Source organism: Tasmannia lanceolata, unplaced genomic scaffold (assembly GCF_043159265.1).
Source record: "Tasmannia lanceolata isolate RefF3 unplaced genomic scaffold, GAP_Taslan_0.1 ptg000024l, whole genome shotgun sequence".
NCBI classification, from domain to species: domain Eukaryota; kingdom Viridiplantae; phylum Streptophyta; class Magnoliopsida; order Canellales; family Winteraceae; genus Tasmannia; species Tasmannia lanceolata.
In genome coordinates this window covers 15099388-15125192 of record NW_027518701.1, presented here as the reverse complement: position 1 = coordinate 15125192, position 25805 = coordinate 15099388, and the positions used below count along the sequence as shown (strand labels likewise).

Here is a 25805-nt window from a genome sequence, read left to right as displayed (position 1 = left end):
TGATCTAAGCATATCCTTGCTCAGGTAGATACTTATATGCCTCAAAGGTTGCTCATGAAGCCTAAGTGTTCAAATAATTCACCTTTGCCATCATAGTGTCCTGTCATGCCCTATCACATAGGTTTCATCTAGGGCTAATGACAAAATCATAGGAGGAGAGCTAACTAGTTATATATTAATGATGAGCATTACTAGCGCTTGATGAGCATTACTAGCGCTTGAATGGTATATCATATACAAGGCACATAGCTTAGATAAGCTATTATTCATCTTGACACCCTACTTGCACTTTCACTTGTAAATCCCTACCTTTTTGTTGTTGCAAAAAGAGGGAGAATTTTGGAAATTGATTAGGTAGTCCAATTGTGTATGCACCATATGCTTTACATTCATTTATTATACATGTGCATATAGTGAGGGGGAGCATTACTCTACTGTTTATGCTATTTCTATATATCTCCTACCTCACTAATCAATTTGTTTGCCATCATCAAAAATGGGGAGAATGTAAGCCCAAAGGTTCCCATTGGTTCAATTATTCACCTTACCTTCTTGTTTCGATGATAGCAAACCCAAATTGATTAGCAGTAGTGTTGCTTTGAGATGTTGTGCTCTATACAGGAATTTGATATGTCATATCACCATTACACAACTCAACACAACACATGGTTTGTGGATCAAGAAGCAAAGAAGGAACCAAGAGCTTGCACCTACATTGGAAGCATCCTCATTTGGAGATGATTAAGTCAAGAAGCTCAATATAAAGATCCCTCAAGCTACCTAGCAAGTGTCAAGAAGAAGCTTAGTGTTGAACAAACCATTGGTGACTTCTCATGCACCTCTCAACATGTAGTGAAGATTAGAGGAAGTCACAAGAGCCAAGACAAAGTTCAAGATGTTCACTCAAGCAGAAGAAGTCCAAGGAAGTGTAAAGAGCCAAGACATTCCAAGAAGACTCATGGTTTTTATTTTTAGAATGTATTTGGAGTCCTCTTGATTTTATGTTTAAATGCACTTTCAATAGATTTTCAAATGGTTTTCATACTTAAATTTTGATATCTTTGGAAACCATACATACACCCAAAAATGTGTTTGAAAACCTAGGACCAAAGTCCAAAGCCCCTAGATTTTAAAGTTAAAAATGGAATTTTACTCAGGGCAGGTTGATCGGGTTATGCCGGGCGACCGTGGGATGCTACTTGGAAGTCCAGGACATCTCGAAATTTATCGGGCCGGTCGACCGGGGTGATCCAGGCGACCGCGGATTTGTTTTCTGAAAATCCATAAAATATCTAGGTTGGGCGTGGTGGACGACCGCGATAGTGTTTTTGAGCAGAGTTTTTATTCAAACAGATTGCCCTCTCCGGGCGACCGACATAGGGCTAGTCGACCGCGCTGGTATGAAATTTGAAATTCAAAAAGAGAGCCCGATAAGAGCGGGCAACCGCCGCAACATGGAAATACCCCCATATGGTCATATTTCCTTGTGGGCTATTATACACTGTCAAAACCTTTCAAAAGAACCTTTTGCAAGATCAAATCCTATCTTCTTGAACCTAAATTTTTATATGAAAGGTTAAACCTCTTTGAACTTGTATTTTTACATTCTTTCAAGAGGAACTCCACAGGCTTTATATTTTATCTTCCTTGGAGTGTCTGTGAGCTTTCAAAGTTCTAATCCGCCTAATCTAGAGGCATTGAGAGTTCTTATCTTATAATTCTTCATTTGTAATTGAGGGTCTTCTCTTTGGCCCGTTAAGAAAGGTGAAGACGTTGTGAGGGTCTACTCTTCGGTCCGTTAAGAAAGGTGAAGACGTTGTAAGAGGGAGTGACCCCTCGCCAAGGCTTTGTGCAAAAAGGGCTTGTACCCTTTGAAGTTGAATTAGTTCGTGTACGGCTTTAAGATTCGCCTGTTGAAGAATCTTATTAGTTAGTGGAGAATCCCAAGGAGGAAAATTTGGAAGAGTCGAGTAGGTCAAGTTGTGACCGAACCACTATAAAACTTGTGCCTTGTGGATGCTTTCTCTTCTCCTTCTCTTTGCACTTTGGTATTTGGTAATCTCTACCCTTTATTTTTGGTTTATATTTCATTAAACAAGGGTTAGAGTATATAAGCATAAAGTAATATCTAATCCCTAGCCTACATTATATTGATTGATCAAGGATTAGACTTGTTAAGGCTTAATTGGAAAATTGATTTTAGTAATCCACTTAATTAAGCCCCAAAATTTTCATTTGCCAATTCACCCCCCTCTTGGGTTGTCACACCCGTATTTCACTATTGAATCATTGGCCTTAATAAAATCAAGCTCATGAATATAGCTAATTTAACTTTATAAATTCAATGGAATGCAAAAAGAGTATTTAAAAGAAAAACATGACTTCTACACTAAAGAAAAGTGTTCGAATGTTTTCCTTCTAAATACTTCGTTAAAATTTAGGTGCATGAATGCCAACAAAAAAACAAGCCTGAATTGCACAACAAAACTTTGAATAAGACCAGTTTATGGCTAAAGACTGAACCTAACTTGCGTTATGTTGAAGTTAAAATTGTTTCTCGAAACAACTATTCACTAAAAAAAATTAACAATCGCCATATCATCCACATTAATAAAGATTACACAAAATCAAATGAGACGACTAAAATCCCATACGTTCATCATGCAACTGTAAATCTGTTGTAAAAAAAATCTTCAACACAGATTCTACCATAGAAAAATATCACTATACTTCTCACAAGTAAACTTAACAATCAATTTGAACAGTAAGAACAAGTCAGCTCATGCAACGATTAGTTTTAATAGTAAAAACAAGCTAATCTGTGCTGAAACTTGCTAGACAATTCCTTAAACTACCTTCACTTACATTCAAATCATAAAAAATTGAATTATCTATATCAGAATCACGATTAAGAAATAAATATGCTTAAAATGGTGATGCTTAATGACAAATCAATCAGATTTCCAACGAAAATCACAAAAAATTCTTATTACCTCATAGATCTAATAAATTGCTACATGATCTCTTCTTTTATAATGGAAAATCAATCTCAATATGCTACTTTTTTTATGAAAATTCAAGTGTTAATCTTATCTTTCTCCTCAGTAATGAAGAAATCCAATTGAGACTTCAAAATTTTAAGTTAAATTATTCAAAGTCTCATTAAATCAAAGATATATAAAAAAAAGAAATTAGATTTCGAAAAAACTAGTATATAATCTGGATCTACAAAAAAGAAGGTCAGGCTGAAGATGTAGACTAACGGATCTAAACTCCTAATTTAAAACAGAGCACAAGAAACATATCAGAGATGAAAATCTCGAAATTATAGAGCAATCACCACACTTCATGATAATATGAGCCAAATCTTTGAAATCGAAAGAAATAATAGTATAAAATACTTACCTGCAACCGAATTCTCTTCTTCTTTTCCTTCTTTCTCAGAAATCAAAGCAAAAAAAGGAAACAGCACCACCTTTTATAGAATGAAAAAGATTAAATCCATTACTCAGATCTAAGCTAGGTGGATCTGAGAAAAGTAGGTTGAAGAGACAAAAGAGCTGAGGTTAACAAGTGAAAAGGCATGTCTAAGATTGACTGGAGTATGCCGGAACTTGACCGGAAAGGAAAAACCTTCGGATCAAAGAAGAAAAAGGAAGAAAATTAGGGTTTCAGAATATTTTTCTCACTCTTTCTAAAAGATCTTTAGAAAACCCTAAACGAAAAGAGCTCCTCCCAAATGAGGCTTCTAATGGTCTATTTATAGATATTCGAGCTAATTTTTCCTCCCAAAACCCTACTTAGGGCACCCCCTAGCCAATGCTTTGCCTTGATTTTGTTAAGTTAGGGTGGTCCAAAAGAAAAAGTTTAATGAAAAATCAACGAAAATGACCTACCCCTTTTAATTGCCTAAACACTCCCCTTCCAGCTCATTCATGTCCTTCCTTCAAAATGGCCACTCCTCTCTTGACTAATACACTCTTCTTTCTTTCTACAATATACTACTAACTCGGCTCGTCTTATTAGGAAAAATTTGTCGGATTTTCCTGAACTTTTACAGGGACCTACTTGGGATCCTAATATGTTCTAAAGTAAAATTTGTGACACTAATTCAAAGATTTGAAGGACTTTTATTCATACGAGCTTATTTCGGGTTCAGTCAAAATGGGGTGTCTAAAAGGGGTTCTATTGATTTTCGAGAGGTTGTCTATCGATTTTAGAAATCTCTCATAGGCAAGGGCTGTGATAAGGTCACTATGAGCCCACATCTTTCTTCCCCTCTTCTTTTCTTTTGTCTTTATTTGAGACTTACTTAGTCTCTTAAAGATTATTCTTATCTAACCCTATTAAGGGAAATGATAGAGCTATCTGGAGCCCACCCCTATAGGAGACTTGATTAGTCTCGCTAGCAATTCTTATTTCCCTCTTACTCTCATAAGTAGCTTACCCCCTTATAGATTATTTCCTCTCTTGTTGGGGACTAGCCAAGTCCTTCTAGATATTCCCTTATCATTGCAGGGGGAGTGATATGAATAAATGGAGCGCATCCTTTAGGGGACTTGCTTAGTATTTATAGCATCCCCTTCTTATTCTTTTCTTTATAAAAGACTTAGTCTTTCTAGATGTTCCCCCTATTTATCATTGCAGGGGCAATGATAAGGCTACTTGGGGCCCTCCTCTAGGAGACATGCTTTGTCTCATTATCACTCCTTTCATAGAGTTATTAGCATAAGAGTCTGTCATCTAGGTTTTTACCCCCTTCCTTTAGAGACTAGCTCAGTCTTATAGATTATGTCTATTCACTTATTTTGAGATCATTACATCATCTTTGGGACTCTAATTCACATGTTTCAGGAATTTTCCTTTTAGCTCTAAGGATTTTGTCCTTAGTGTTGACACCTCGCCAGGCTGTGGATCACGGATGTCAGTTTTATAGGTTCTCTTTAGCTAAATGGGTGAGAAAACATATAAAAACAACAAAAACATTCAGAAAATGCTAAAAAATGCAAAAACAACTTAAAAACACTAAAAATGTATTTTGAAAAGCCGTTTCTGAACTACGTTGGCTTGATCCCTTTCCACAAGGTACGTGGGCAGCTTGGGTCCACCCAAGTCCAGTCAAACCTTTCAAAAAGAACAAAAAATGTTTTCATATTGTTTCTTATCTTACGATTCATTGATTACTCACATGCTAGCTAGCTTTATCTCCTATGTGATTAGGTACATGCTAATGTGTTTATTTTCATGCTTTGATTACTTACATTCGCTTAGATCACAAGCTTACCCATGCTTAGTTGTAGCATTATTTGTTTCTTATCTCTTTATCATTACCTTTTGATAGCTATTCATATATCTGTTTAGTTGTAGCTCTTTATTCATTATCTACTCATATATCTGCTTATCTGCTTAGCTGTAGTTTGTATGTGGATGTTTGCCGCTTTCTTATATGAGTTGTGCTAGGCTGTAGTGGAGACATGTATCAGGGTCATCCGATATTGGATCGGCACTAGTCTTTCCCGCCTCCTCATGAGAGGTGAGGTTTATTGGCATTTATTGTACATTTGATATGTAAATTTGAGAGGGGGAGACGGTGGACTCTAGAGCTCATTCCAATGTCGGGTGATACTGATATCAACCCTCCTTAGGTTCTGGATGGTTTTTTCCTTTCTTCTGTGGATGTGATTGCTCATCCCCAAGCTATGTATGCTGTAGATAAGTCGTCTTCTCAGGATGCCAATTCTCATTATGCATTTTTGCCCAAAACTCTTTAAAACTAATAAAAATGGCAGTAGAGACTTAGTTTTCTCAGGTGAGTTGGGTGCCTAACACCTTCCCCATCGTAACCAGGCACGAACCCTTCATTTTCTGGTTATCCATTTCACAGAGATCATTATGGGTTCCAGGCCCTAATCCTGGATGGTGACTCTAGTTATTCAGTTTCCCATCAGATCCTTGGATCTGTGTGGGGACATTCTTTCAGGTACGACTTGGTTTCGAGTTTTGACTCCAAATCAAGTGGTATCACATGCCATAAACTCATGCTGTGAGGACACTATCCAAGAGCCTCACGGAGCTCTCCATCTCATGTAGAGATCGAGGCTGAGGGGAATCATCCCCGCACTCCCTCGAGGGTCCCATACCGACCTGACGTTTGACATCTATCAGATCTGAAAGATGTCAAGCAATTTCAGGAATTACGAAATTGCCTTGCAATTTGCGAAGCTATTTCACAATTTATGAAATTATTTCCCAAATTCTATATATAGGGGGGTAAGAGTAAAATCAGATTTCAACAAGAGTAGGTTTTGATTTCTAGTTTTACAGCTTTCAGAGTTAGTTTTTCAGTTAGAAAACCCGACTCTTTGCTTTCAAACCCCCAACCGAAGCACCGTTAAGATTCAGAGGCGAGTGACCTACTTGACAAGTCATTACTTGACACTGATGTTTGAGAGCATATTTTCGAGGATTGCCCTATCGTTGAGCCGGTTGAGCAGATTGTTGAGATTTGTGTTGAGAAAGAGGAGCTTGTTCTGCAGATTAATCAAGAGGCTTTATCATTTGCAGCGATTGGTTCAGCTGGTCCAGATGAGACTATTAAGTAGAGTATTCTTGAAAAGTTTTGCCAAGGCTTGCTAGAGATTGACCTTCTAGAGGAAGGATTGATGCTACCCATGGCCATCACTCCAGTACAAGAGGAGTACATTGCTATATTCCCTATCGAATTACTTGTCAGTAGAGGTTTGTTTATTTATGGTTCTTTATGGATGATGTCTTCTATATCACTACGCTCGTGTTCCATACCACTTTCACAGACATCACGAGCGTTGTACAGCATTCCAGAGTTTGACGGATTACGACTCATACTGCTTTAATGGATCGTGTACATATTTGATCCATGAGGGCTAGAACTTGAGCTCAAGTGCTTTTCAAGCCGGGGAGAATGATGCATATATTAGGATTTATTTACATGTTATTTAGTTTTTAAGATTTTATTTCCATGTTATTAGTTTCTAGGATTTTATTTTCCATGTTATTTAGAATTAGGGAATTTATTTATTTTCCATGGAATTTTAATTTAATTGCCTATATAAAGACCTCATTGTATGAAGAATTATTAAGTTTTGATGAATAAAGATTGATTGGCTTCTCCCCTAGGTTTCTTCTCCTTCCTCTATTGCTCTTCTCTTCTCCCCTAATTTCTTCTCTTCTACTTCTAATTATTCTTCTTCTTCTCCTATTCTTCGTCTATTCTTCTCCTTCTCTTCCCTTCTCCTCCTATTCTTTTTCTCTCCCCTTATTCTTCTATTTCTCTCTCCTGGTTCTACATCAACTACTTTTTCAGATCACAAACATGATCATCTCTGTGAAAAGATTATATCAATATACATGAAAATAATTTGGCATTCTTTTACAAAAATTTAAGAAAAACATAGCACACTATAAGAGCCAGGGTCAGGCTTGGATTTTAGTTTTTTTGTTGTTAAATCTTACTTGGTTCGAGATGGGGTCAAGTACCAAAGCCCATGTTTTCAAAGCCTGACTTATGAGAGTTTGGTGTTAGGTCGATGAAGGTCGGGTAAAACATGACCCAAGTTGCAACCTTACAAATAAGGCTTATGTAGGGAAATGATAAATGCACCCATTTTCATCATTTGGGACACCTAACTGCATTGTACGTGGCAATCAGGTCACACATTCCTTCAAAGGTGCTGATGTAGTTCACATTTGAAGGAATGAGTGACATGATTACCACGTACAATGCAGCTGGGTGTCCCAACTAATGAAAAGGGGGGCATATATCATTTCCCAATATGTATTAAGGCTTTTAAGGATTAGTATAAATACTAATTAGAGGCTGCATTTCTATCAGAAGCCCTAAACCAAAGTGGAGAAAACGTCCAAAGTGGAGAAATCATTGTTGGAGGAGAAAACCCTAGGGAAGGATCTTGAGACCTCTGGAGACCGGATCCAAGTTAAGTAACGAGTTAAGAATGATACGTTAGTGATTATAGAAGTTGATCTATGGTTTTACCCTAGGTAGGGTTGTCTTTGAGGGTTCTTTTTCGTTTTTCACAATTCGGGTAATCCAACGACCTGTTCAATCCCTTGGAAGCATCTTGTTACAAGCTTTCCAATGGATTCAACCATGCTGGATTTTGACTATTTTAATGAACTTAGCCTGGGGATGTTTGCGAACTTCTTCCTTGATGTGTAGATGTCTTTCCGGGGGCAAAGTTTCATTTTTTCTGTTTCACCGGCTTGAAACTCGGATCCACACTAAGTTTGTGTACCGCTACTTCTGTGGAGATTCCTGGCATAGCAGAAACTGACAAGCAAAGACAACTGCATTAGCTTTTAGAAAAGGGAAAAAATACATTTACACCCCCCTAGTTTCTGACACATTCAACTGTAGCCCTGACTTTCAAAACGTGACAAGTACACCCCCTGAGGTTTCAATTTGTATAAGTTAGACCCCCTCCATTAACGGTCCATCAGTTTAACCTAACGGAAAGACTGAAACTAACCTAGGTTAAGATTTTGAAGAGAAAAATACACTCGTCACTAGTTTTAAGCCATTTGCAAAGGGATTAGGGTTATGCCATTTCCTTCATCACCGTCGCCGTTACAATCTCCGGTCACCGCCACCGTCGCCATCTCCGGCCACCGACATCGTCAACCCATCTCGGTACCCCACCATAGACAATGAAACTCTACCCCATAGATGCATCAAACCACACATTTCAATAAAAACGACTAATAAAGACAAAAAAACCCTAAATATTACGGTTTCTATTCAAAGCATGATAATGACGTGAATGAAAACAAATCAAACCCCTACATTGAGGGTTTGTGTTGATAAATAAATGAGGGTTTGAATCAAACCCTAGTTTTTTAATTTTCAAGTATGAAAACCCTAATTTTCAGTTGGGGAAGACGAGGGCATTTTCGTCATTTTCGTCTCTCCGTCTACTCTGTCACGTTAAGAAACCCATTGTAACTTCAGGGGTGTACTTGTCACGTTTTAAAAGTCAGGGTTAGAGTTGAATGTGTCAAAAACTAGAGGGGTGTATCTATATTTTTCCCTTTAAAAAATTGAAAAGGTTAGATTGGTCGATAGCTGCAAGGAGAGACCCAATATGAGCCGTGCGATCCTGCGATCCCTCAAATAACTAGACTTGATCGAGCTCTTCGATCGGCTCCCCTCGATTTATCTGAGTTTCGATTCGAGGGTCGGTGCCTCCGATGGAGAAGGTTTCCTTAACTTGTTGGTTCCTTTCAATGAGTCAACGTAACATATACGAGGCTTTTCTTGGTCCCATAGAGCCTCTACAATCCCATTTTTCGTCAAGAACTTTATTTTAAGATGGGGGGTGGAGACAACTGCTTCTAGCTTGTTAAGGGTGGGACTCCTGATGATTGCGATATAGGTGGACGGGTTACGTACCATTAGGAACGTCTACATGATGGTCTTCTAACACGGGTCGGTGCCTGTAAGCCCAATAGTTCCCACCTTGGCATTCCCATCTTCTTTTGATGATTCCAATACACAAGTGATTTTATATCACTAATGTGTTAGGTTGTCTAAGTTGTAGATCTTAATTGTGCTAAGACAAGATTGCTTGGATTGAGGCCAAGAAGCTCTCATTGGACCACATTCGGAGGCCAAAGACATCGGAGATCCAAGACGAATGAAGACTTGAAGATTAACAATTGAAGATCAAAGTCATTTTAGAATGTAAAGATCCAATCCTAGTTTAGGTGTTTAGAGGCATAAATAAATTTAATCTCACACACCCTAAATGTTTAAGAGATTGTCCTTGTGGTGTTCCAACACTTTGGAACCCTCATAACAATCCCAACTTGATGTAGAGTTGGAAGCCCCAATAAATAAAGAAACAAGAATTGAAAATCTGCTGCATATTTATAGGCTTCTCGGAACTCCGAGAGAATTCTCGGAGCTCCGAGCTTGGAACTCCGAGAAATTCCTCGGAGCTCCGAGATTTGGTCCAGTAGAATTTTTCCATCTTCTGTTTGTATTCCCGGAACTCCGAGACCACTACTTCTGGAAGAAAAAAGAGTCATTGGTGTTTTTGCCAGAATTACCACTATGCCACCAAACGGTCATATTTGGGTTTTTCTATAAATATGGGTATTCTAATCTTCCCAACAATCAATCCTAACACTCTAAAAACCTATTGGAATATCCTAAGAGTGAATCAAGCTTGTTTATGCCTCTTATCCTCTAGATTTTGGATTTTGATCATAGGCTCAAATTTGTACATCTTCTACAAACCTTATAAATCCTTGTGAGGGATTTTTTTTGTTCTTTCTTTCTTATTCAAGAAGATTGCATTCAGGCGAGTGTTCGGACAAGCGGAGCCCACTATCCGTGGTGAGGATTGCCACCAAGGCTAAAGCAATTGGAATTGTAATCGGCACCGATCTTCGCCGAAGTTAAGAAGATCAAATAGTGAAGCCATCAACGGGTTTGGTTGGTGGAGTGGAGTAGGCCTCGCGTTTTGAGGACCGAACCACTTTAAATCTCGGGTGCACTCTCTCTTATCTCTTGCTCTATATTTGCATTGCACTTAGGATTTAACTTGTGTGCTTAATTTTCATCTTTGATCTCTTAATCTTCAAAATTGGGTTAGATTTTTTCAAAAGATTAAAACATGTTAGTAACCTAATTTTTTCTCCTCATAAGTTGCCGTTAGAGTAAGTACTTGGGACCACCCTTGCAATTTCAGTGCCGAATGTGACTGGGAGGTCGATCTTTCCATCGACGCCTATGGCTCCCGCGGAAGACCCCTGGATGGACCAATTTATGGGTGTGAGTCATTCCATCCCTAGGCGCATCTGTTCGAAGGCGAGTAGTGGAGAATGTTAACCGAGCATCCAGTAACAATCAAGACCTTACTCACATTGAAAATGGCGATAATTACACAGACAACCACAACGTCGTCATGTGGAGTATGGACACTTTTGTAGTCTTCATCAGTGAAGGTCATTAGTTGGTCGTTCTTAGGGGGATCCGGACATAGCCTTTTTGGCAGTGCTTCAATAGCATGTATCTGCCCGGCGTAGGCTTTCCTCCCCAACATTGTGGGCCCTTTGGTGGCTGGTCCTCCAAAGATCATCTCGATATCGCTGGCAATTCTCGGTTGGCCCTCCACCCACCTATCTACTAAGTGTCAGTGCCAATCTTCTTCTCTAGCTCTGCTCGAGGAACGGTGTCGGTTGGGTGATCGGCGCCGCTCTGAAGATCTGTGAACCTCCAACCTAATAGAAGGGCAATTTCTCCTTAGCGAACTCACCACATATATATCTAAACGACTGAGCTCCACCACCCTTTCAATCTCTATCTTCAGGGGGTAACATTCATCGATGGTGTGACCGTGTTCCTGATGATAGTGGCACTACTTTCCTGTGTTTCGTTTTCGGCCTGTATTACGCATATATTTTGGCCATTGAATCGCCTCTTTATCCTTGATTTCATAAAGGATATTTGAAACAGTTGTGTTCAAACGGGTATTGTTATACCTTTCAAACGGTGGTGTTGACGGCTTGGCGGGGGGTTGGTTTCCATTCGGGGTTTCTTATTTTGGCTGTTACTGGGCCTTGAATCATCTTTGTGTTTCTCTGTTGTCTGTGCAAGCTCCATCTCCCGCTCCATGGTGAAGGATTACTCACTGTTCACGTGTTTGTCAGCCCTGGATATGAGTTTTTGAAGGTCTCTTGGAGGATCAACATTAAGTGAGACCTTTAAATCTCAGTCCCGAGTAGCGGCACAAAGTGTGGCTCGTAACATCTCGTAATTGGGCTCCTAAATCTAAGACAGCTCAGCTCAGAACCGACCAACAAAAGCTCTTAAGGTTTCGTCCCGAGCTTGTCTAAGAGTTACGAGAGCGTCGACTGGTTTTTTGATGGGGTCGGCTATTTGGGAAGTAAGTGGCGAACTCCTGGCCGAATTCCTAGAACGATCCGATGGAGTTTGGTTTGAGGCGGCTGTACTAGCTAGTTGCTCCTCTCTTCAAGAATGAAGACAAGGCTTTGCACATGAAGGCGTCTATAGCCCCTCGGAATACCATCGCTCGGCGGAATTCTCTGAGATACTCGAGAGGGTCGGTCGTACCGTCATACAAGTCTAAACTCGGCATATCAAAGTTCGAGAAGATAGAGGCATTTGTGATCTCCTCCGTGAATGGCGAAAGTGCGTCATTCTCCCATTCAGCCAAAAGTTCGGAGTCCTATGGTACCCTTATTTGTTGTTGGACCTCCTGTAACTGGCACTAGAGGTCGGCGACGATGGATGGGTCCACCACGTTCTGTTCGATGGTATGAGGGACCTAAGGAGCGGCGTTTTGATTTTGGAGCACCGGGTTGGCAAACGTTAACCCTGCCGGCCCCCTATTTCTACTTCCGTCGCCGAACGCTACATTGAAGTTCGGTAGTGGGCTCATCACCGAGGAGGAGGGACGGACGCGGTGTCTCTGGTTCCTCGGATTCCGTCCCTCAGGAGATTCGTCCTCTTGTTCAACGATGGGGAAACCGTGAATGTCGATGATCCAGGGGGCAAGTTCACCACTGGACTCACAGATTGCGGCGACAATCATTTCAGGAGTTCTTGGAGGACAGTGGTGAAGTCTCCAAACTATCAGGTGAGTTGATTGAACATACCCATGGTCATCGTAGCTTCATTTGCTAGCAAGGGTTGATCTCCCTTCGTCAGCAATGGTAATGGGTTGGAGGTAGTGGACTAGTGGGAGGGTTGACATGGCTCCTCATCACCATCCTCTTGCCTTGTTGGGGTTGTGATGTGCCCTTCGAAGTTTTAGATTTTGAAGTTGTCATAGTTCCACGGATGGTGCCAATCTGATGATGCCGAAATCCGGTTACACAATCTAGATGGGTACGGCTGGAATCTGTGATAATCATGTACTCACAGAGAAAGCGTTAGCGTGCCCAGAGTTGTGGTTCCGGGGGACCACTCCGACACTCAAGTAAGAAATTGGCACCACAGTAGAAAACAAAGCAAGGAGAGGATTGAGTAAAAGCACTGTTTTACCCCAAAGTGTAAAGTGAGAATGCCTTGAGCATGGAGGTCCTTTTATAAGGAGATATCCACAACTATTTAGGAGACTTTCCTCAATAAGAGTCTTTCCTTATTGGGTGATTTCCTTGCAAGCGATATTGTTAGAGAGTTTCCGTCCCTGAGTGGGACTTTCCTTCTATGGTGGTTTCCATGTTGGTGATGTTACTATTCCAGAGATATGGGGAATCCTCATGGGATTCTAATTCCTGGAGGATATATTCAGTTTCAGAATAAAGAGGGTGACAACTGTCGATCTCCGACGACGGGTACCGATTTTACTCCTAACATGTAGTTTGATTTTCTGATAGCTATTGGAGTAGTTCAACAAATGTGAGAACTGGAGAGATGGAAGACAGTGGTGGTGAGGGGATGGGAATGTTGAGATGGGTATTTAATGAGAGATTGAGAACAAAGTCTGTGGGGTGTGGGGGCAAAGGATAGACCACCTGTGTGTGTGTGTGTGTGTGTGTGTGTGAGAGAGAGAGAGAGAGAGAGAGAGAGAGAGAGAGGGGGGGGGACATGTTGGGAGCCGATCCCATTGTTGCAGCTAGCAGAGGGCCTGTGTTGATGAGGAAGAAAAACCTATCGTAGAAATAAGACATCTGGGTTTTTTCTTTTTCGTCTTTGTCATCGAATTGATCTGTTCCAAAGCCTGAAACACTCGATTTGAGGCCACCCTCTAGTACCCAACTTCACAACAATAGGAAAAGGGGGTAAATGCATTTTACGGACTAGCAATCTTTTTCTTACATAGAATCTACACAGATGTGAACTTTATCACTTGTGCATTCAAGTACCACAGATTCACAGAATGAGTACTTTAACTCACTTGGCTCTCCATTTGGGTTCCCCATTTCCTTCACATACTCTCCTCAAACATTTATGGAAGCACGATTCATATTCCCCATTAAAGTCCTTATATATATAGGTCCAACTTGTCTAAAAAATTTCACTCAGTCATGTTCTTGTGTTGTTCATGGGTCCCTCTGCATCTGGTTCCAATCTAATTCAGCCATGGGATACTGCAAAAAAAACTTGCATTTCCTGTCAGTGGATTTGACATTATAGGAGTAATTGACAAGCAAATAAGCAATGTTTACAGAAATGGGTTGATTACTCTTCAAAGGATACCCATTCCAAGATACCTTTAATCTAGAAGGAGCACTGCTAGGAAAACTGGATTCCGTTTTGGAAAAGAAAACGAGCATCAACCATTGGTGCCACGTCCACTAAAAGACAAAGTAATGCTTTCAATGTTAAAATCTTCTGAAAGAACTTTGTTCAAACATTAAACATCTACTTTGTATGTCAAATCTAAGAGACGTGTACTTGCGTAGTACTAACTGGACAATGATCTAGTGCAGACCACTTGCACAAAATAGTCTACATAGGAGATTCTCATTACCGTTGAATCATGATCAAATGGTGAAGAAAGATGGGCCCTTCCCATTTGATCCCATCAAGCTTGAGTTGCTATATTTGGTAACTGAGATGGAAGCTCAAGGTGGAGATGTTTCCATTGCCGGAATCTGTATCCTATATTGAAGATTGTGAGTTTCTTCTACTCGTCATACTATTCTATCTAGTGTATTCTGATAGGTGCCAAAACTTGACAGTTTCATATTTACCTTATGAAAACTACCCAATTTTTACCTATTTTCTTATGAGCTGCAATTCGATGGGAATCCGGAACTTAGTTGCCATTTTTACTAATTGTGTATGCAACACATTCTTTAGATGTGTCACAACCCTATTAACATTTTACCTGATCATTTTCCTTTCTTTCTCTTCTCTCTGTTTAGGAGGTTAATCATTTTAATTGGTCATTTTCCTTTCTTTCCCTCTCTGGGTGTGTTTGGATCACCGGAATTAGGAATCGGTATTGGAATGACATTCCAATCCAATTCCCTCCGTAAACGGATAATGATTCCAATTCTAGCGTTTGTGTAAGCACTGGAATTTATCTATGGAATCAAGCACTATTCTCATTATAGCTTTTGGTACAGTCTAGACCAATGCCGGAATGATCCACGAACAATATTAAAAAACAACTTATTTCAACTCAACAAAAAAAAATTAAAAAAGTAAAGAGCATATGGTTAACAAGTATTTATCAAGCCAAGTACACTAGTATAAATTCATAGATATCTCTCCAAACCCACTTTCTTAGTTTTACAACAAGTTAGAAGGTCACATATACTGGCAGGATCAACACTAAAATGGTTTACTTGCACATTTAATTGCAAACTTCTAATAAATTCATATTTTTTTCACAATCACTATACACAAGCAAGAGAAAAACTAATATTGTAGCCGAAGTTTCTTTTTCTTTTTTTTTGAGCCAAAGAACAAAGCAGGCGAGACATAAGCTCAAGAGAGGATTGCTACCCTACTGACATGACAAAACAAAAGTAATTAAAAGGCTCAAGAGAGAAACTACTACCCTATTGATGAGACAAGACAAAAGTCATTAAGAGGCCCAAGAGAAGATCTGCAACATCAACATATCAAAGTATCAGTGAGAACGACATATGGGTGAGAGAGTGACCCTCTACTTCGACCAGACTGGAGAGAGAGAGAGAGAGAGAGAGAGAGAGAGAAAGAGAGAGAGAGAGAGGAAACCATTGTGGAAAACAAAGGAGACTCTTTATAAGGAGTGAGAAAATTTTGCCCATATGAAAATATTCTGATTTGCAAATCAATTTTTCGACACAAATTTATAGATGGGTACGATCTAACAGGTCGCCCACAAACAGAGACAGAGAGAGTGAGACAGAGAGAGAGAGAGATCTGGTCTTGATTTGAAGGGAATGAAAGATTGAGGAAGATGTCGCCTTTTTGGAAGCTTGAGAGGAGAAGAGCTAATATTGGAAGCAAAAATCGAGAGGAGATTGACGCCTTTTTTTTCTCTGATTCCAGGAATCAGAATACCACCCCCTTGGGTGGGTAACAAATAGTGCCTTATATTCCCACATTCTTTCCACTTGCAGTCAAGTGGGGTTTCCAATTCCATTTAAAAAATGTAACCAAACACCGGAATCACGTAACTTGGTATCAGATACCGATACCAACTCCCGATTCTGGCGATCTTGGATGTATGTGACAGAAGAATACATCAAGGGCAATCTCGGATGTAACTCTATTTTTTTCTTAATGGATCTGGTAGGGGTCTTGCGTAACTCCAACTTACTAACCAAAAAAACAAAAGAATACATCAAGGGCCTACCCTTCTTTCATGTTGATTTGTTTGTTGTGCATGTAGATTATGTACTTTCAACTGACATGACTTCTCTAGTTTTTCATGCCTAATGCTGAGTTTGTTTTCCTGGTATGCATTTTCCTTAGTAACTACTACTCATTTCTGATATTGGGTCTTGCATAATGAGACACTAATAGCAGTCAAAGCCCCTCATGGCAATACTTTGGAAGACCCATGTAAATACCCCAATACCCCCACTAAAATTTCCGTCCCCCCTTGATAAAGAGGGGCGTTTTGTCTGTTCATATTTGACTCAGATTAGGGCTTTCTAATAAAGCCTATAAATAGATTGCTTTGTGGCTAAAACAAACCCTAAACAGTTGTACAGCCCTAGAAAGAGAAATCAGATAAAGAGAAGGAGAAGACCGAGGAGATCGTGATTTCGGAGTCGAACCCGCGAGTCCAAGTAAGATCTATGAACTATGAAAGATTTGGATAGTTAGAAATCCTAAAACAAGGGTTTGAAAAGAGAAAAGAAATAAGAACTTTGATTAATATGAATTAAAAATAAGTATCTTTGGGTTGATCTTGAATTTTCTTGGATCCGATATTGATTTACGATTCCAACGAACTCAAAGTCGATTAATAAGAATCTGAATTCAGAAATTTGAAGTTTTGGAGAATCAAATAATAATCTTTAGCAATTTTTTATAAATCATGTGTTCGAATTCAGAGCGTGAAGTTGAGTTTGATGGATTCCTCTCGTCAATACGAATCCATCGGATCCGACCTCGCACAATTTGAACTCTAAACGAAGGAGTTATGGCCGTTTTAGTGACAAAAATGGTGAAAAATTGTGTTTCGGAGAAATCTGGGTCCACGCATGGGGCGGACGTCCAGAACAATGGCGGACGTCCGTGAGTACGAAGTTTGGCAACAGATGGATCCGCGGACGTCCGGAATTCTAGGGCGTCCGGTGCGATAATTTTTCTAAAAACTTCGGAAATTCATAACATATTCATTTCTTGTCCGTTTTCGACGCTCTTGTACTCTACGGATATGCTGAAAATGAGTACTTTCTGTTAAAAATAGATTCAAAAATTTTGGAGACTCTTAAATGATGAAAATTTCAAAAATACTAAAAAGAACCCTAGGATGGTTTACCGATTCGATTCCGAAGGGACACCAAAGGGTGTCTTATGTCAGTATGAGGACATATATGTCCGATAGGAGAGAAATTAATATGAAACTTATGGAGAATATCCATATTCTTAATTGCAGGAAACAAAAGTGATTAAGAAAAAGGAAAAGTTTTCGTCATTGAAGTACGTAATAACGTACTACTTTGGGTATTATAAACCCTTCTCATTTGAATCAGTATTGACTTTGGAAACCTGTATTAATGCCTTTGAACCTCGGAATTTGTTTTAAGTCTAGCATGTCGTTTTGTTTCACCTACTGCTACTTTAGAACCATTGAAACAACTATATGAGTATCAGTCTGAACTTTAGACCTTTGGAACCATTGTTTTGAATTTTGAATCTTTAGAACTATTAGAATATTTAGAAGTATTTGAACCTCTGAAATAACTGTTCTGAACTTTGAACCTTCGGAATAACTGTTCTGACCTCTGAACCTCTGAAATAATTGTTCTGAACTCTGAACCTCTGAAATAACTGTTCTGAACTCTGAACCTTTGGAATAACTGTTTAGAACCCTGAATCTTTGAAATAATCGTTATGAATATCTGTTCTGAATTTTGAACCTTCAAAACTACTGTTTAGAACTTTGAATCATTGAAACCATTTGAATAATAGAATTATCTAAACATGAAACCTTGATACCTTCTGAACACTTCTGTGGAGGCTTGGATTATTTTTCGACCTGCCATATGGGGGTAAAACATTTGGCAACTCCAGACCCACCATGGGGGTAGTACACTGGAACTTCTGGCCCATCAATGGGATAAAACGCTGGCTCTGTCGACTTGTATATGAACTTCAGGAATTGATTCCGAACACCGTGGACTGTCGGTGTATAAGCAATAACATGTCTTCTGGCCATGCCGATGATTCTGAAGTGTTGAAATTCCAAGGGTAGGCCCGAGTACTTATCCTAACGGCAACTTAAGAGGAGGGAAAAATTAGGTTCCTAACAAGTTTTAATCTTTTGAAAAATTCTAACCCAATTTTGAAGATTAAGAAATCAAGAACGAAAATTAAGCACACAAGTTAAATCCTAAGTGCAATGCAAATGTAAAGCAAGAGATAGGAGAGAGTGCACCCGAGATTTAAAGTGGTTCGGTCCTCCAACGCGAGGCCTACTCCACTCCACCAACCAAACCAGTTGATGGCTTCACTATTTTATCTTCTTAACTTCAGCGAAGATCGGTGCCGATTACAATTCCAATTGCCTTTAACCTTGGTGACAATCCTCACCACAGAGAGTGGACTCCGCTTCTCTGAACACTCGCCCAAATACAATCTTCTTGATAAAGAAAGAAAGAACAAAAAATCCCTCAAAAGGGTTTACAAATTTTGAATAAGATGTACAAATTTGAGCCTATGATCCAAATCCTAATTCTAGAGGATGAGAGGCATAAACAAGCTTAATTCACTCTTAAGATATTCCAATAGGATTTTAGAGTGTTAGGATTGATTGTTTGGGAAGTAGAGAATACCCATATATATAGAAAAACCAAATATGACCGTTTGAGGGGCATAGTCGTAATTCTGGCAAAATCCCAACGGCTATATTTTTCTTCCCGAAATAGTGGTCTCGGTGTTCCGGGAATGCAAACAGAAGTTGGAAAAAAGCTACTGGACCAAATCTCGGAACTCCGACGAATTTCTCGGAGTTCCGAGAAGCCTATATGCAGCAGAATTTCAATTCTGTGTCTTGGGCTTCCAACTTTACACCAAGTTGGGATTGTTATGAGGTTCCTAAGTGTTGGAACACCACAAGGACAATCTCTTAAACATTTAGGGTGTGTGAGATTACATTATTTATGCCTCTAAACACCTAAAATTGGATTGGATCTTTACATTCTAAAATGACTTCGATCTTCAATTGGAGGCTTCAAGTCTTCGTGCGTCTTGGATCTCCAATGACTTTGGCCTTCCGAATGCGATCCAATGAGAGCTTCTTGGCCTCAATCCAAGCAATCTTGTCTTAGCATAGTTATGATCTACAACTTAGACAAGCAAATACATTAGTGATATAAATCACTTGTGTATTAGAATCATCAAAATAAGATGGGAATGCTAAAGTAGGAACCATTGGGCTTACAATCTCCCCCTTTTTTATTATGAGAAGCACAAGAGATTTTCCAACAAAAGCACACATATATTTCCTTACACTAGATTTTTCTCCCCCTTTGTCATCTATCAAACAGATGGGGTAAAAGAAAATCAAAGGGATAAAATATACAATTTTAAGCTCCCCCTTTTTCAAAGAAAAAGACAAATATAAAACTCCCCCTATTTAGAGTTTTTATTCAACACAAGAGGGGATATTTAAATAACCATAAAAAGATATTCAATTTTAAGTGCAAACCCCTAATTTAAACACATATGAAGAGAATCATATGGGGGCTTTGGGAACCCAAGCTTTCTTGGTTCCACCACAATCCCTAATCTTAGATGAACATTGGAATTGGTAATGACCATTGATTTCACAATAATGGCATCTAACATGAGGGTTAGATAAACTAGTCCTATCATAAAATACATGATTAGGTCTATGACTAGCCTTCTTTAAGATTATGTCAATAATTTTATCACCATTTAAGAATCCATGGAGACATAATCTTAACCTTTCATTTTCATTATGAAGATGGGTTATTTGATTTAGAAAATCATTAGTGTCATCTTCAAAAGATTTGGAAGAGCTTGCCACATCTTGAAGTTTAACAATTTAGCAAGTTTTCTCATCCAAACTACCCTTAAGGATTTTAATCTCAAGTTTAAAATTTTCAAGTTGTGCTTGAGATTTAGATATGGAAGAAGATGACTCATTTTTCAAAGTATCAAGTTCATTTTCTAATTATTAAATAGATTTTTTAAGAACTTTATTTTTTGAAATTTGAGAATGCAAGGTTATGCACAATTCATCATAAGATATGTTTCCACTATTATTACTTGATGAATTACATGAGGGGTTAGAATTTACATCATCTTCATGGGAGAGTGCAATGAAGCAAAGATCATCCTTATTAGCTTCCCCTTCATTTGAACTTTTGCCCGATGTGATTGACGCATCCCAAGCGGCGACGAGACCCTTATTCTTCTTCCAATCCTTCTTCTTTCCCTTGTACTTTGAGGAAGATGACTTGAGAAGTGGACACTCCGGTTTTATGTGTCCCGTCTTCTTGTAATTGTAACATCTTATTCCTCCTGCACTTTCTTCTTTCTTCTTTTTTTTATCCTTTTTGTGTTTCTTTCTCCATAAGCTTTTAAATTTTCTTAACGCTTCTTCCTCATCACTATCCGCTTCATTTGAGGATGATGAGTCCGTCTTGGAGGCCTTTAGAGCTAGAGATCGACTTTCTTTTTCTTTCTCATTCGGCTTCTTCTCTTCTTGACGGCTAGGGAGGAGCATCTCATGAGTGATAAGAGATCCTACAAGCTCCTCCATAGTTAGCGTCTTGAGATCCTTTGATTCTTGTATAGCGGTGACCTTTGGATCCCAATGTGAAGGAAGTGACCTCAACAACTTACTCACAAGCTCATCAATAGGATAAGATTTACCAAGATTAGCTAATTCATTTGAAATTTTAGAGAATCGGGTATACATTTCGGAAATACTTTCATTTTGACCCATTCTAAACATTTCATATTTGCTCTTTAACAAGTTTATTTTGGAATCCTTGACTTGTGATGTTCCCTCATGGGTAACGGCAAGAGTATCTCAAATAACCTTGGCGGAATCAAAAAGAGCTACTCTATTAAACTCCTCCGTAGATAAGGCGCAAAACAAAGAGTTTATAGCTTTGTAATTTAAATTTGCATGCCTTTTCTCTACAACATTCCATTCTTCAAATGACTTGGAAGGCAAAATGTATCCATTTTCAACAATATGCCAAAGCTCAACATCTATCGAAAGAAGATAGATGCACATCCTTGTCTTCCAATGTCCATAGTTGGACCGATTAAAGAAAGGAGGTCTAGTTGTGGAATGGCCTTCCGGAAGTCCGGTTCCATTTATATTTGCAATTTCACAATTAGAAAGTTGCCAAAGATCTTATGATCTTTCCCTTGTTAAAATTTTTTTAAAAAAAATTACCAAAGAGTTTAAGAAAAGAAAATCTTTTAAGAGCCAAGGCTGTGATACCAAGTGATATTCCAAGGGTAGGCCCGAGTACTTATCCTAACGGCAACTTAAGAGGAGGGAAAAATTAGGTTCCTAACAAGTTTTAATCTTTTGAAAACTTCTAACCCAATTTTGAAGATTAAGAGATCAAGAATGAAAATTAAGCACACAAGTTAAATCCTAAGTGCAATGCAAATGTAAAGGAAGAGATAGGAGAGAAAGCACCCGAGATTTAAAGTGGTTCGGTCCTCCAACGCGAGGCCTACTCCACTCCACCAACCAAACTCGTTGATGGCTTCACTATTTGATCTTCTTAACTTCGGCGAAGATCGGTGCCGATTACAATTCTAATTGCCTTTAACCTTGGTGGCAATCCTCACCACGGAGAGTGGGCTCCGCTTCTCCGAACACTCGCCCACCTCTTGATAAAGAAAGAAAGAACAAAAAATCCCTCATAAGGGTTTACAAACTTTGAATAAGATGTACAAATTTGAGCCTATGATCCAAATCCTAATTCTAGAAGATGAGAGGCATAAACAAGCTTGATTCACTCTTAAGATATTCCAATAGGATTTTAGAGTGTTAGGATTGATTGTTTGGGAAGTAGAGAATACCCATATATATAGAAAAACCAAATATGACGGTTTGAGGGGCATAGTCGTAATTCTGGCAAAGTCCCAACGGCCATATTTTTCTTCCCGAAATAGTGGTCTCGGAGTTCCGAGAAATTCTCTGAGTTCCGAGAATTTCTCTCGGAGTTCCGGGAATACAAATAGAAGTTGGAAAAAAGCTACTGGACCAAATCTCGGAACTCCGAGGAATTTCTCGGAGTTCCGAGCTCGGAGCTCCGAGAATTCTCTCGGAGTTCTGAGAAGCCTATATGCAGCAGATTTTCAATTCAGTTTCTTGGGCTTCAAACTTTACACCAAGTTGGGATTGTTATGAGGGTTCCAAAGTGTTGGAACACCACAAGGACAATCTCTTAAACATTTAGGGTGTGTGAGATTACATTATTTATGCCTCTAAACACCTAAAATTGGATTGGATCTTTACATTCTAAAATGACTTCGATCTTCAATTGGAGGCTTCAAGTCTTCATGCGTCTTGGATCTCCGATGACTTTGGCCTTTCGAAAATGAGAGTTTCTTGGCCTCAATCCAAGCAATCTTGTCTTAGCATAATTATGATCTACAACTTAGACAATCAAATACATTAGTGATATAAATCACTTTTGTATTGGAATCATCAAAATAAGATGGGAATGCCAAGGTGGGAACCATTGGGCTTACACGTGTATTTGAACTCTGAACACCATATGGGTTTGACCATAGGATTTGAATTCTGAAAACCTTTGACTTTGATAAGAACTTAGACATTGAATTGCTTATTGCACTTTAATTCAGAACCATATTTGACATGCACACATATTTACCTTGTGCCTGTTATTCAGCTGTGAACTCAGTCTTCTGCTTTGACCCTAATATCCGAACCATATTAAACATTAGCATGCTTAGACTGTGCTTAGAGTAGTATTTTATTATGTACTGAGCTTTTCAGCTGACTGTGGTGATAAAATATTTTCAGGTTTTGACCCTCGTGAGGTTAACGAGGAGCAGGACACTTAGTTTTGGAATTTAGATTTTGACTCAGAGATTTGCTTATTTGTTTTCAGTTCATTACGAAGTGAGTACTTTAAATAAGATGTAAAGACAGTATTGTTTATTTTTGCTTTGACCCTTGGTGGTGAGGTGAGATTTGATTTGACTCTGATGGGTCCGAATTAAATTGAACTTTGATATTTAGTTATGGAATGCCCGATTAATTATGTTATCTGCTTTGTAGCCTTGTGCATTTGTGAGACTTGTCTTGCAGCTGTACGGCGCTGCCACGTCCTACGGCCAGGGTGGGGTTTTGGGCGTGACAGAAAAGTGGTATCAAAGCTTAGGCTTTAGGTCCTAGGTAGAATCATTTGAACAAAGGACTTTGATTGTGAGAACTGGGGATTTAGAGAAGGAGCAATTAGGAAGCGCTTGATAGGTTTGTGTATATCGAGGACGCTTGACAACACATAAATCAGTCGCGCGATCAGGTCATAATTATAAATTCAAATACACCTGGGGACACTTGGGAAGCATGCGAGTTTGTGATTGGGTAAGAATCATGTGGAATATGTGATGAATAGATATTGGCTCCAAATGAGAATGTTTTGTATTACTATATGAATACAATATATGTATGTAACTTTGCTTTAGACAATTTTCTGATTAAGCGTTTTATTAGATTTAGGAATATGGCTAACAGAATTAGTAAGATATGTCCTGTCAGAATTGGAAATAGAGAATTATTAGCAGATCTTATCTTGCTTGAGTTGTTTGATTTTGATGTGATTTTGGGTATGGACTGGTTGTATACCCATCGTGCTTTAGTAGATTGCAATAAGAAGGTAGTGAATTTTGAAATTCCGGGAGAAGAGAAGTTTTGTTTTGAAGGGAGTGGAGCTCACTCGATTCCTATAGTTTTATCTGCTATGCAAGCTTGTCGACTTCTTAGACAAGGTTGTGAAGCTTTCTTGGCCTCAGTAGTTGAGGTCAATGATACTGATATGAAAATTGAGAACGTCCCTATAGTTAAGAAATTTGAAGATGTGTTTCCCGAAAACCTTTCAGGTCTACCTCTGAATAGAGAAGTTGAATTTACTGTTGACCTAGCTCCTGGAACGATGCCTATTTATAAGGCCCCGTATCGTATGGAACCTTTAGAAATGAAAGAATTGAAAAATCAGTTGAAAGAACTCTTAGAGAAGGGTTTTGTGTGACCCAGTATTTCACCATGGGGAGCACCAGTGTTGTTCGTTAAGAAGTGTAAGCCCAAGGGTCTACTCTCCTATCTTGTTTTGATGATTCTAAACATAATTGATTGTGTTTTTGAATACTAATCAATTTGCTTTGAAGTGTTGTGTTTAAGATAGGATTGATCATTGAAGAAACCAACACACAACATGGTCATGCTTGGAGATATCCCATACAAGAGTCAAAGGAGCTAAGTGAAGCTCACCTCATCTCTCAAGCAAAGCATACACAAGATGGAAGATCAATTGAAGACCAAGACTAAAGAGAAGTTGAAGATTGCATAGGTATCATTGTACATCCTTTCTCTTTAGATTTTCAAGTCAAGGCAAAACGTTTTCAAAGTGCTTTCAACTTGGTTTTCAAAGAACACTTAAGAACTTAAAATGGATTAGTGAATGGTTATGTGGTGGACCAACATGTTGGGACCCTCATAAACATTCCAAAATAACCATAGGAGTTGAGTTCCAAAAGCTAAAAATCAAATTTGCAATAAAAATCAAAAAGTGCGGATTTTTAGGCTTCTCGGAACTCCGAGAATTTTTCTCGGAGCTCCGAGCTCGGAACTCCGAGAGTTCCCTCGGAACTCCGAGAAAAGGTCCAGTAGCATCTGGACACTTTCTCGGAACTCCGAGACAATTTCTCGGAACTCCGAGAAATGGTCCAGTAGAAATTTTATTTCTTCTGGCCGTTGTCTCGGAACTCCGAGAATATTTCTCGGAACTCCGAGAATGGTTCTCGGAACTCCGAGAATGGTTCTCGGAACTCCGAGAACCTCGCGACAGACTAAAAAATAGCCGTTGGGATTCAAATTAATCTTTGGTTTTTGATATTACCACCCCCAAACGGTCATATTCTTTGGTGTGGTTATATATACAACATGTAGAGAAGTTTTTCAGTCTCTCTTGATCTTTGAAAAACATCCTTAAGCATCAAAAACATTTGCAATCCATTTTAGCTTGAGTTTTTGTTTTTCATCCCAAACTTGCCTTTCACTTGTGAATCTTTTGAGTTTGGATATAGTAGTGCTTTCACTTGTAAATCACCATCTTTGAAGAGCAATCAAGGGTCTACAAAGAGCATCAAGCTTTCAAGAAGAAGCCAAGCTATTCTCTTTCAAATCTAGTGTAGGTGGCTAGGGCATTCCCTTTTTAATTCCCTAGAGAGCAACCGCTTAGAACTCGGCGGAGAAGGAGAGTCTTTGGAAAGGTGTAAGGGCATCCTTGTTTAATATCCCTTGGATTTGTAACCGCCTCGGAGCCGGGCATCGTGGAGGTCTCCTATAGTGGAATCCCTCAAGTGCGACCTTGAGTAGAGTGGAGTAGGCCGTTGGCCGAACCACTATATATCGGTGTGT

The 25805-nt window shown here is 39.1% G+C and overlaps 1 protein-coding gene across 1 annotated transcript; it reads left to right on the top strand.

Moving 5' to 3' along the window:
* Positions 1-23892: 23892 nt before the first annotated feature.
* Positions 23893-24417, top strand: LOC143857076 (uncharacterized). Its single transcript, XM_077367348.1, has one exon. The coding sequence runs from the start codon at positions 23893-23895 to the stop codon at positions 24415-24417; it is 525 nt and encodes a 174-aa protein (XP_077223463.1).
* Positions 24418-25805: the final 1388 nt, after the last annotated feature.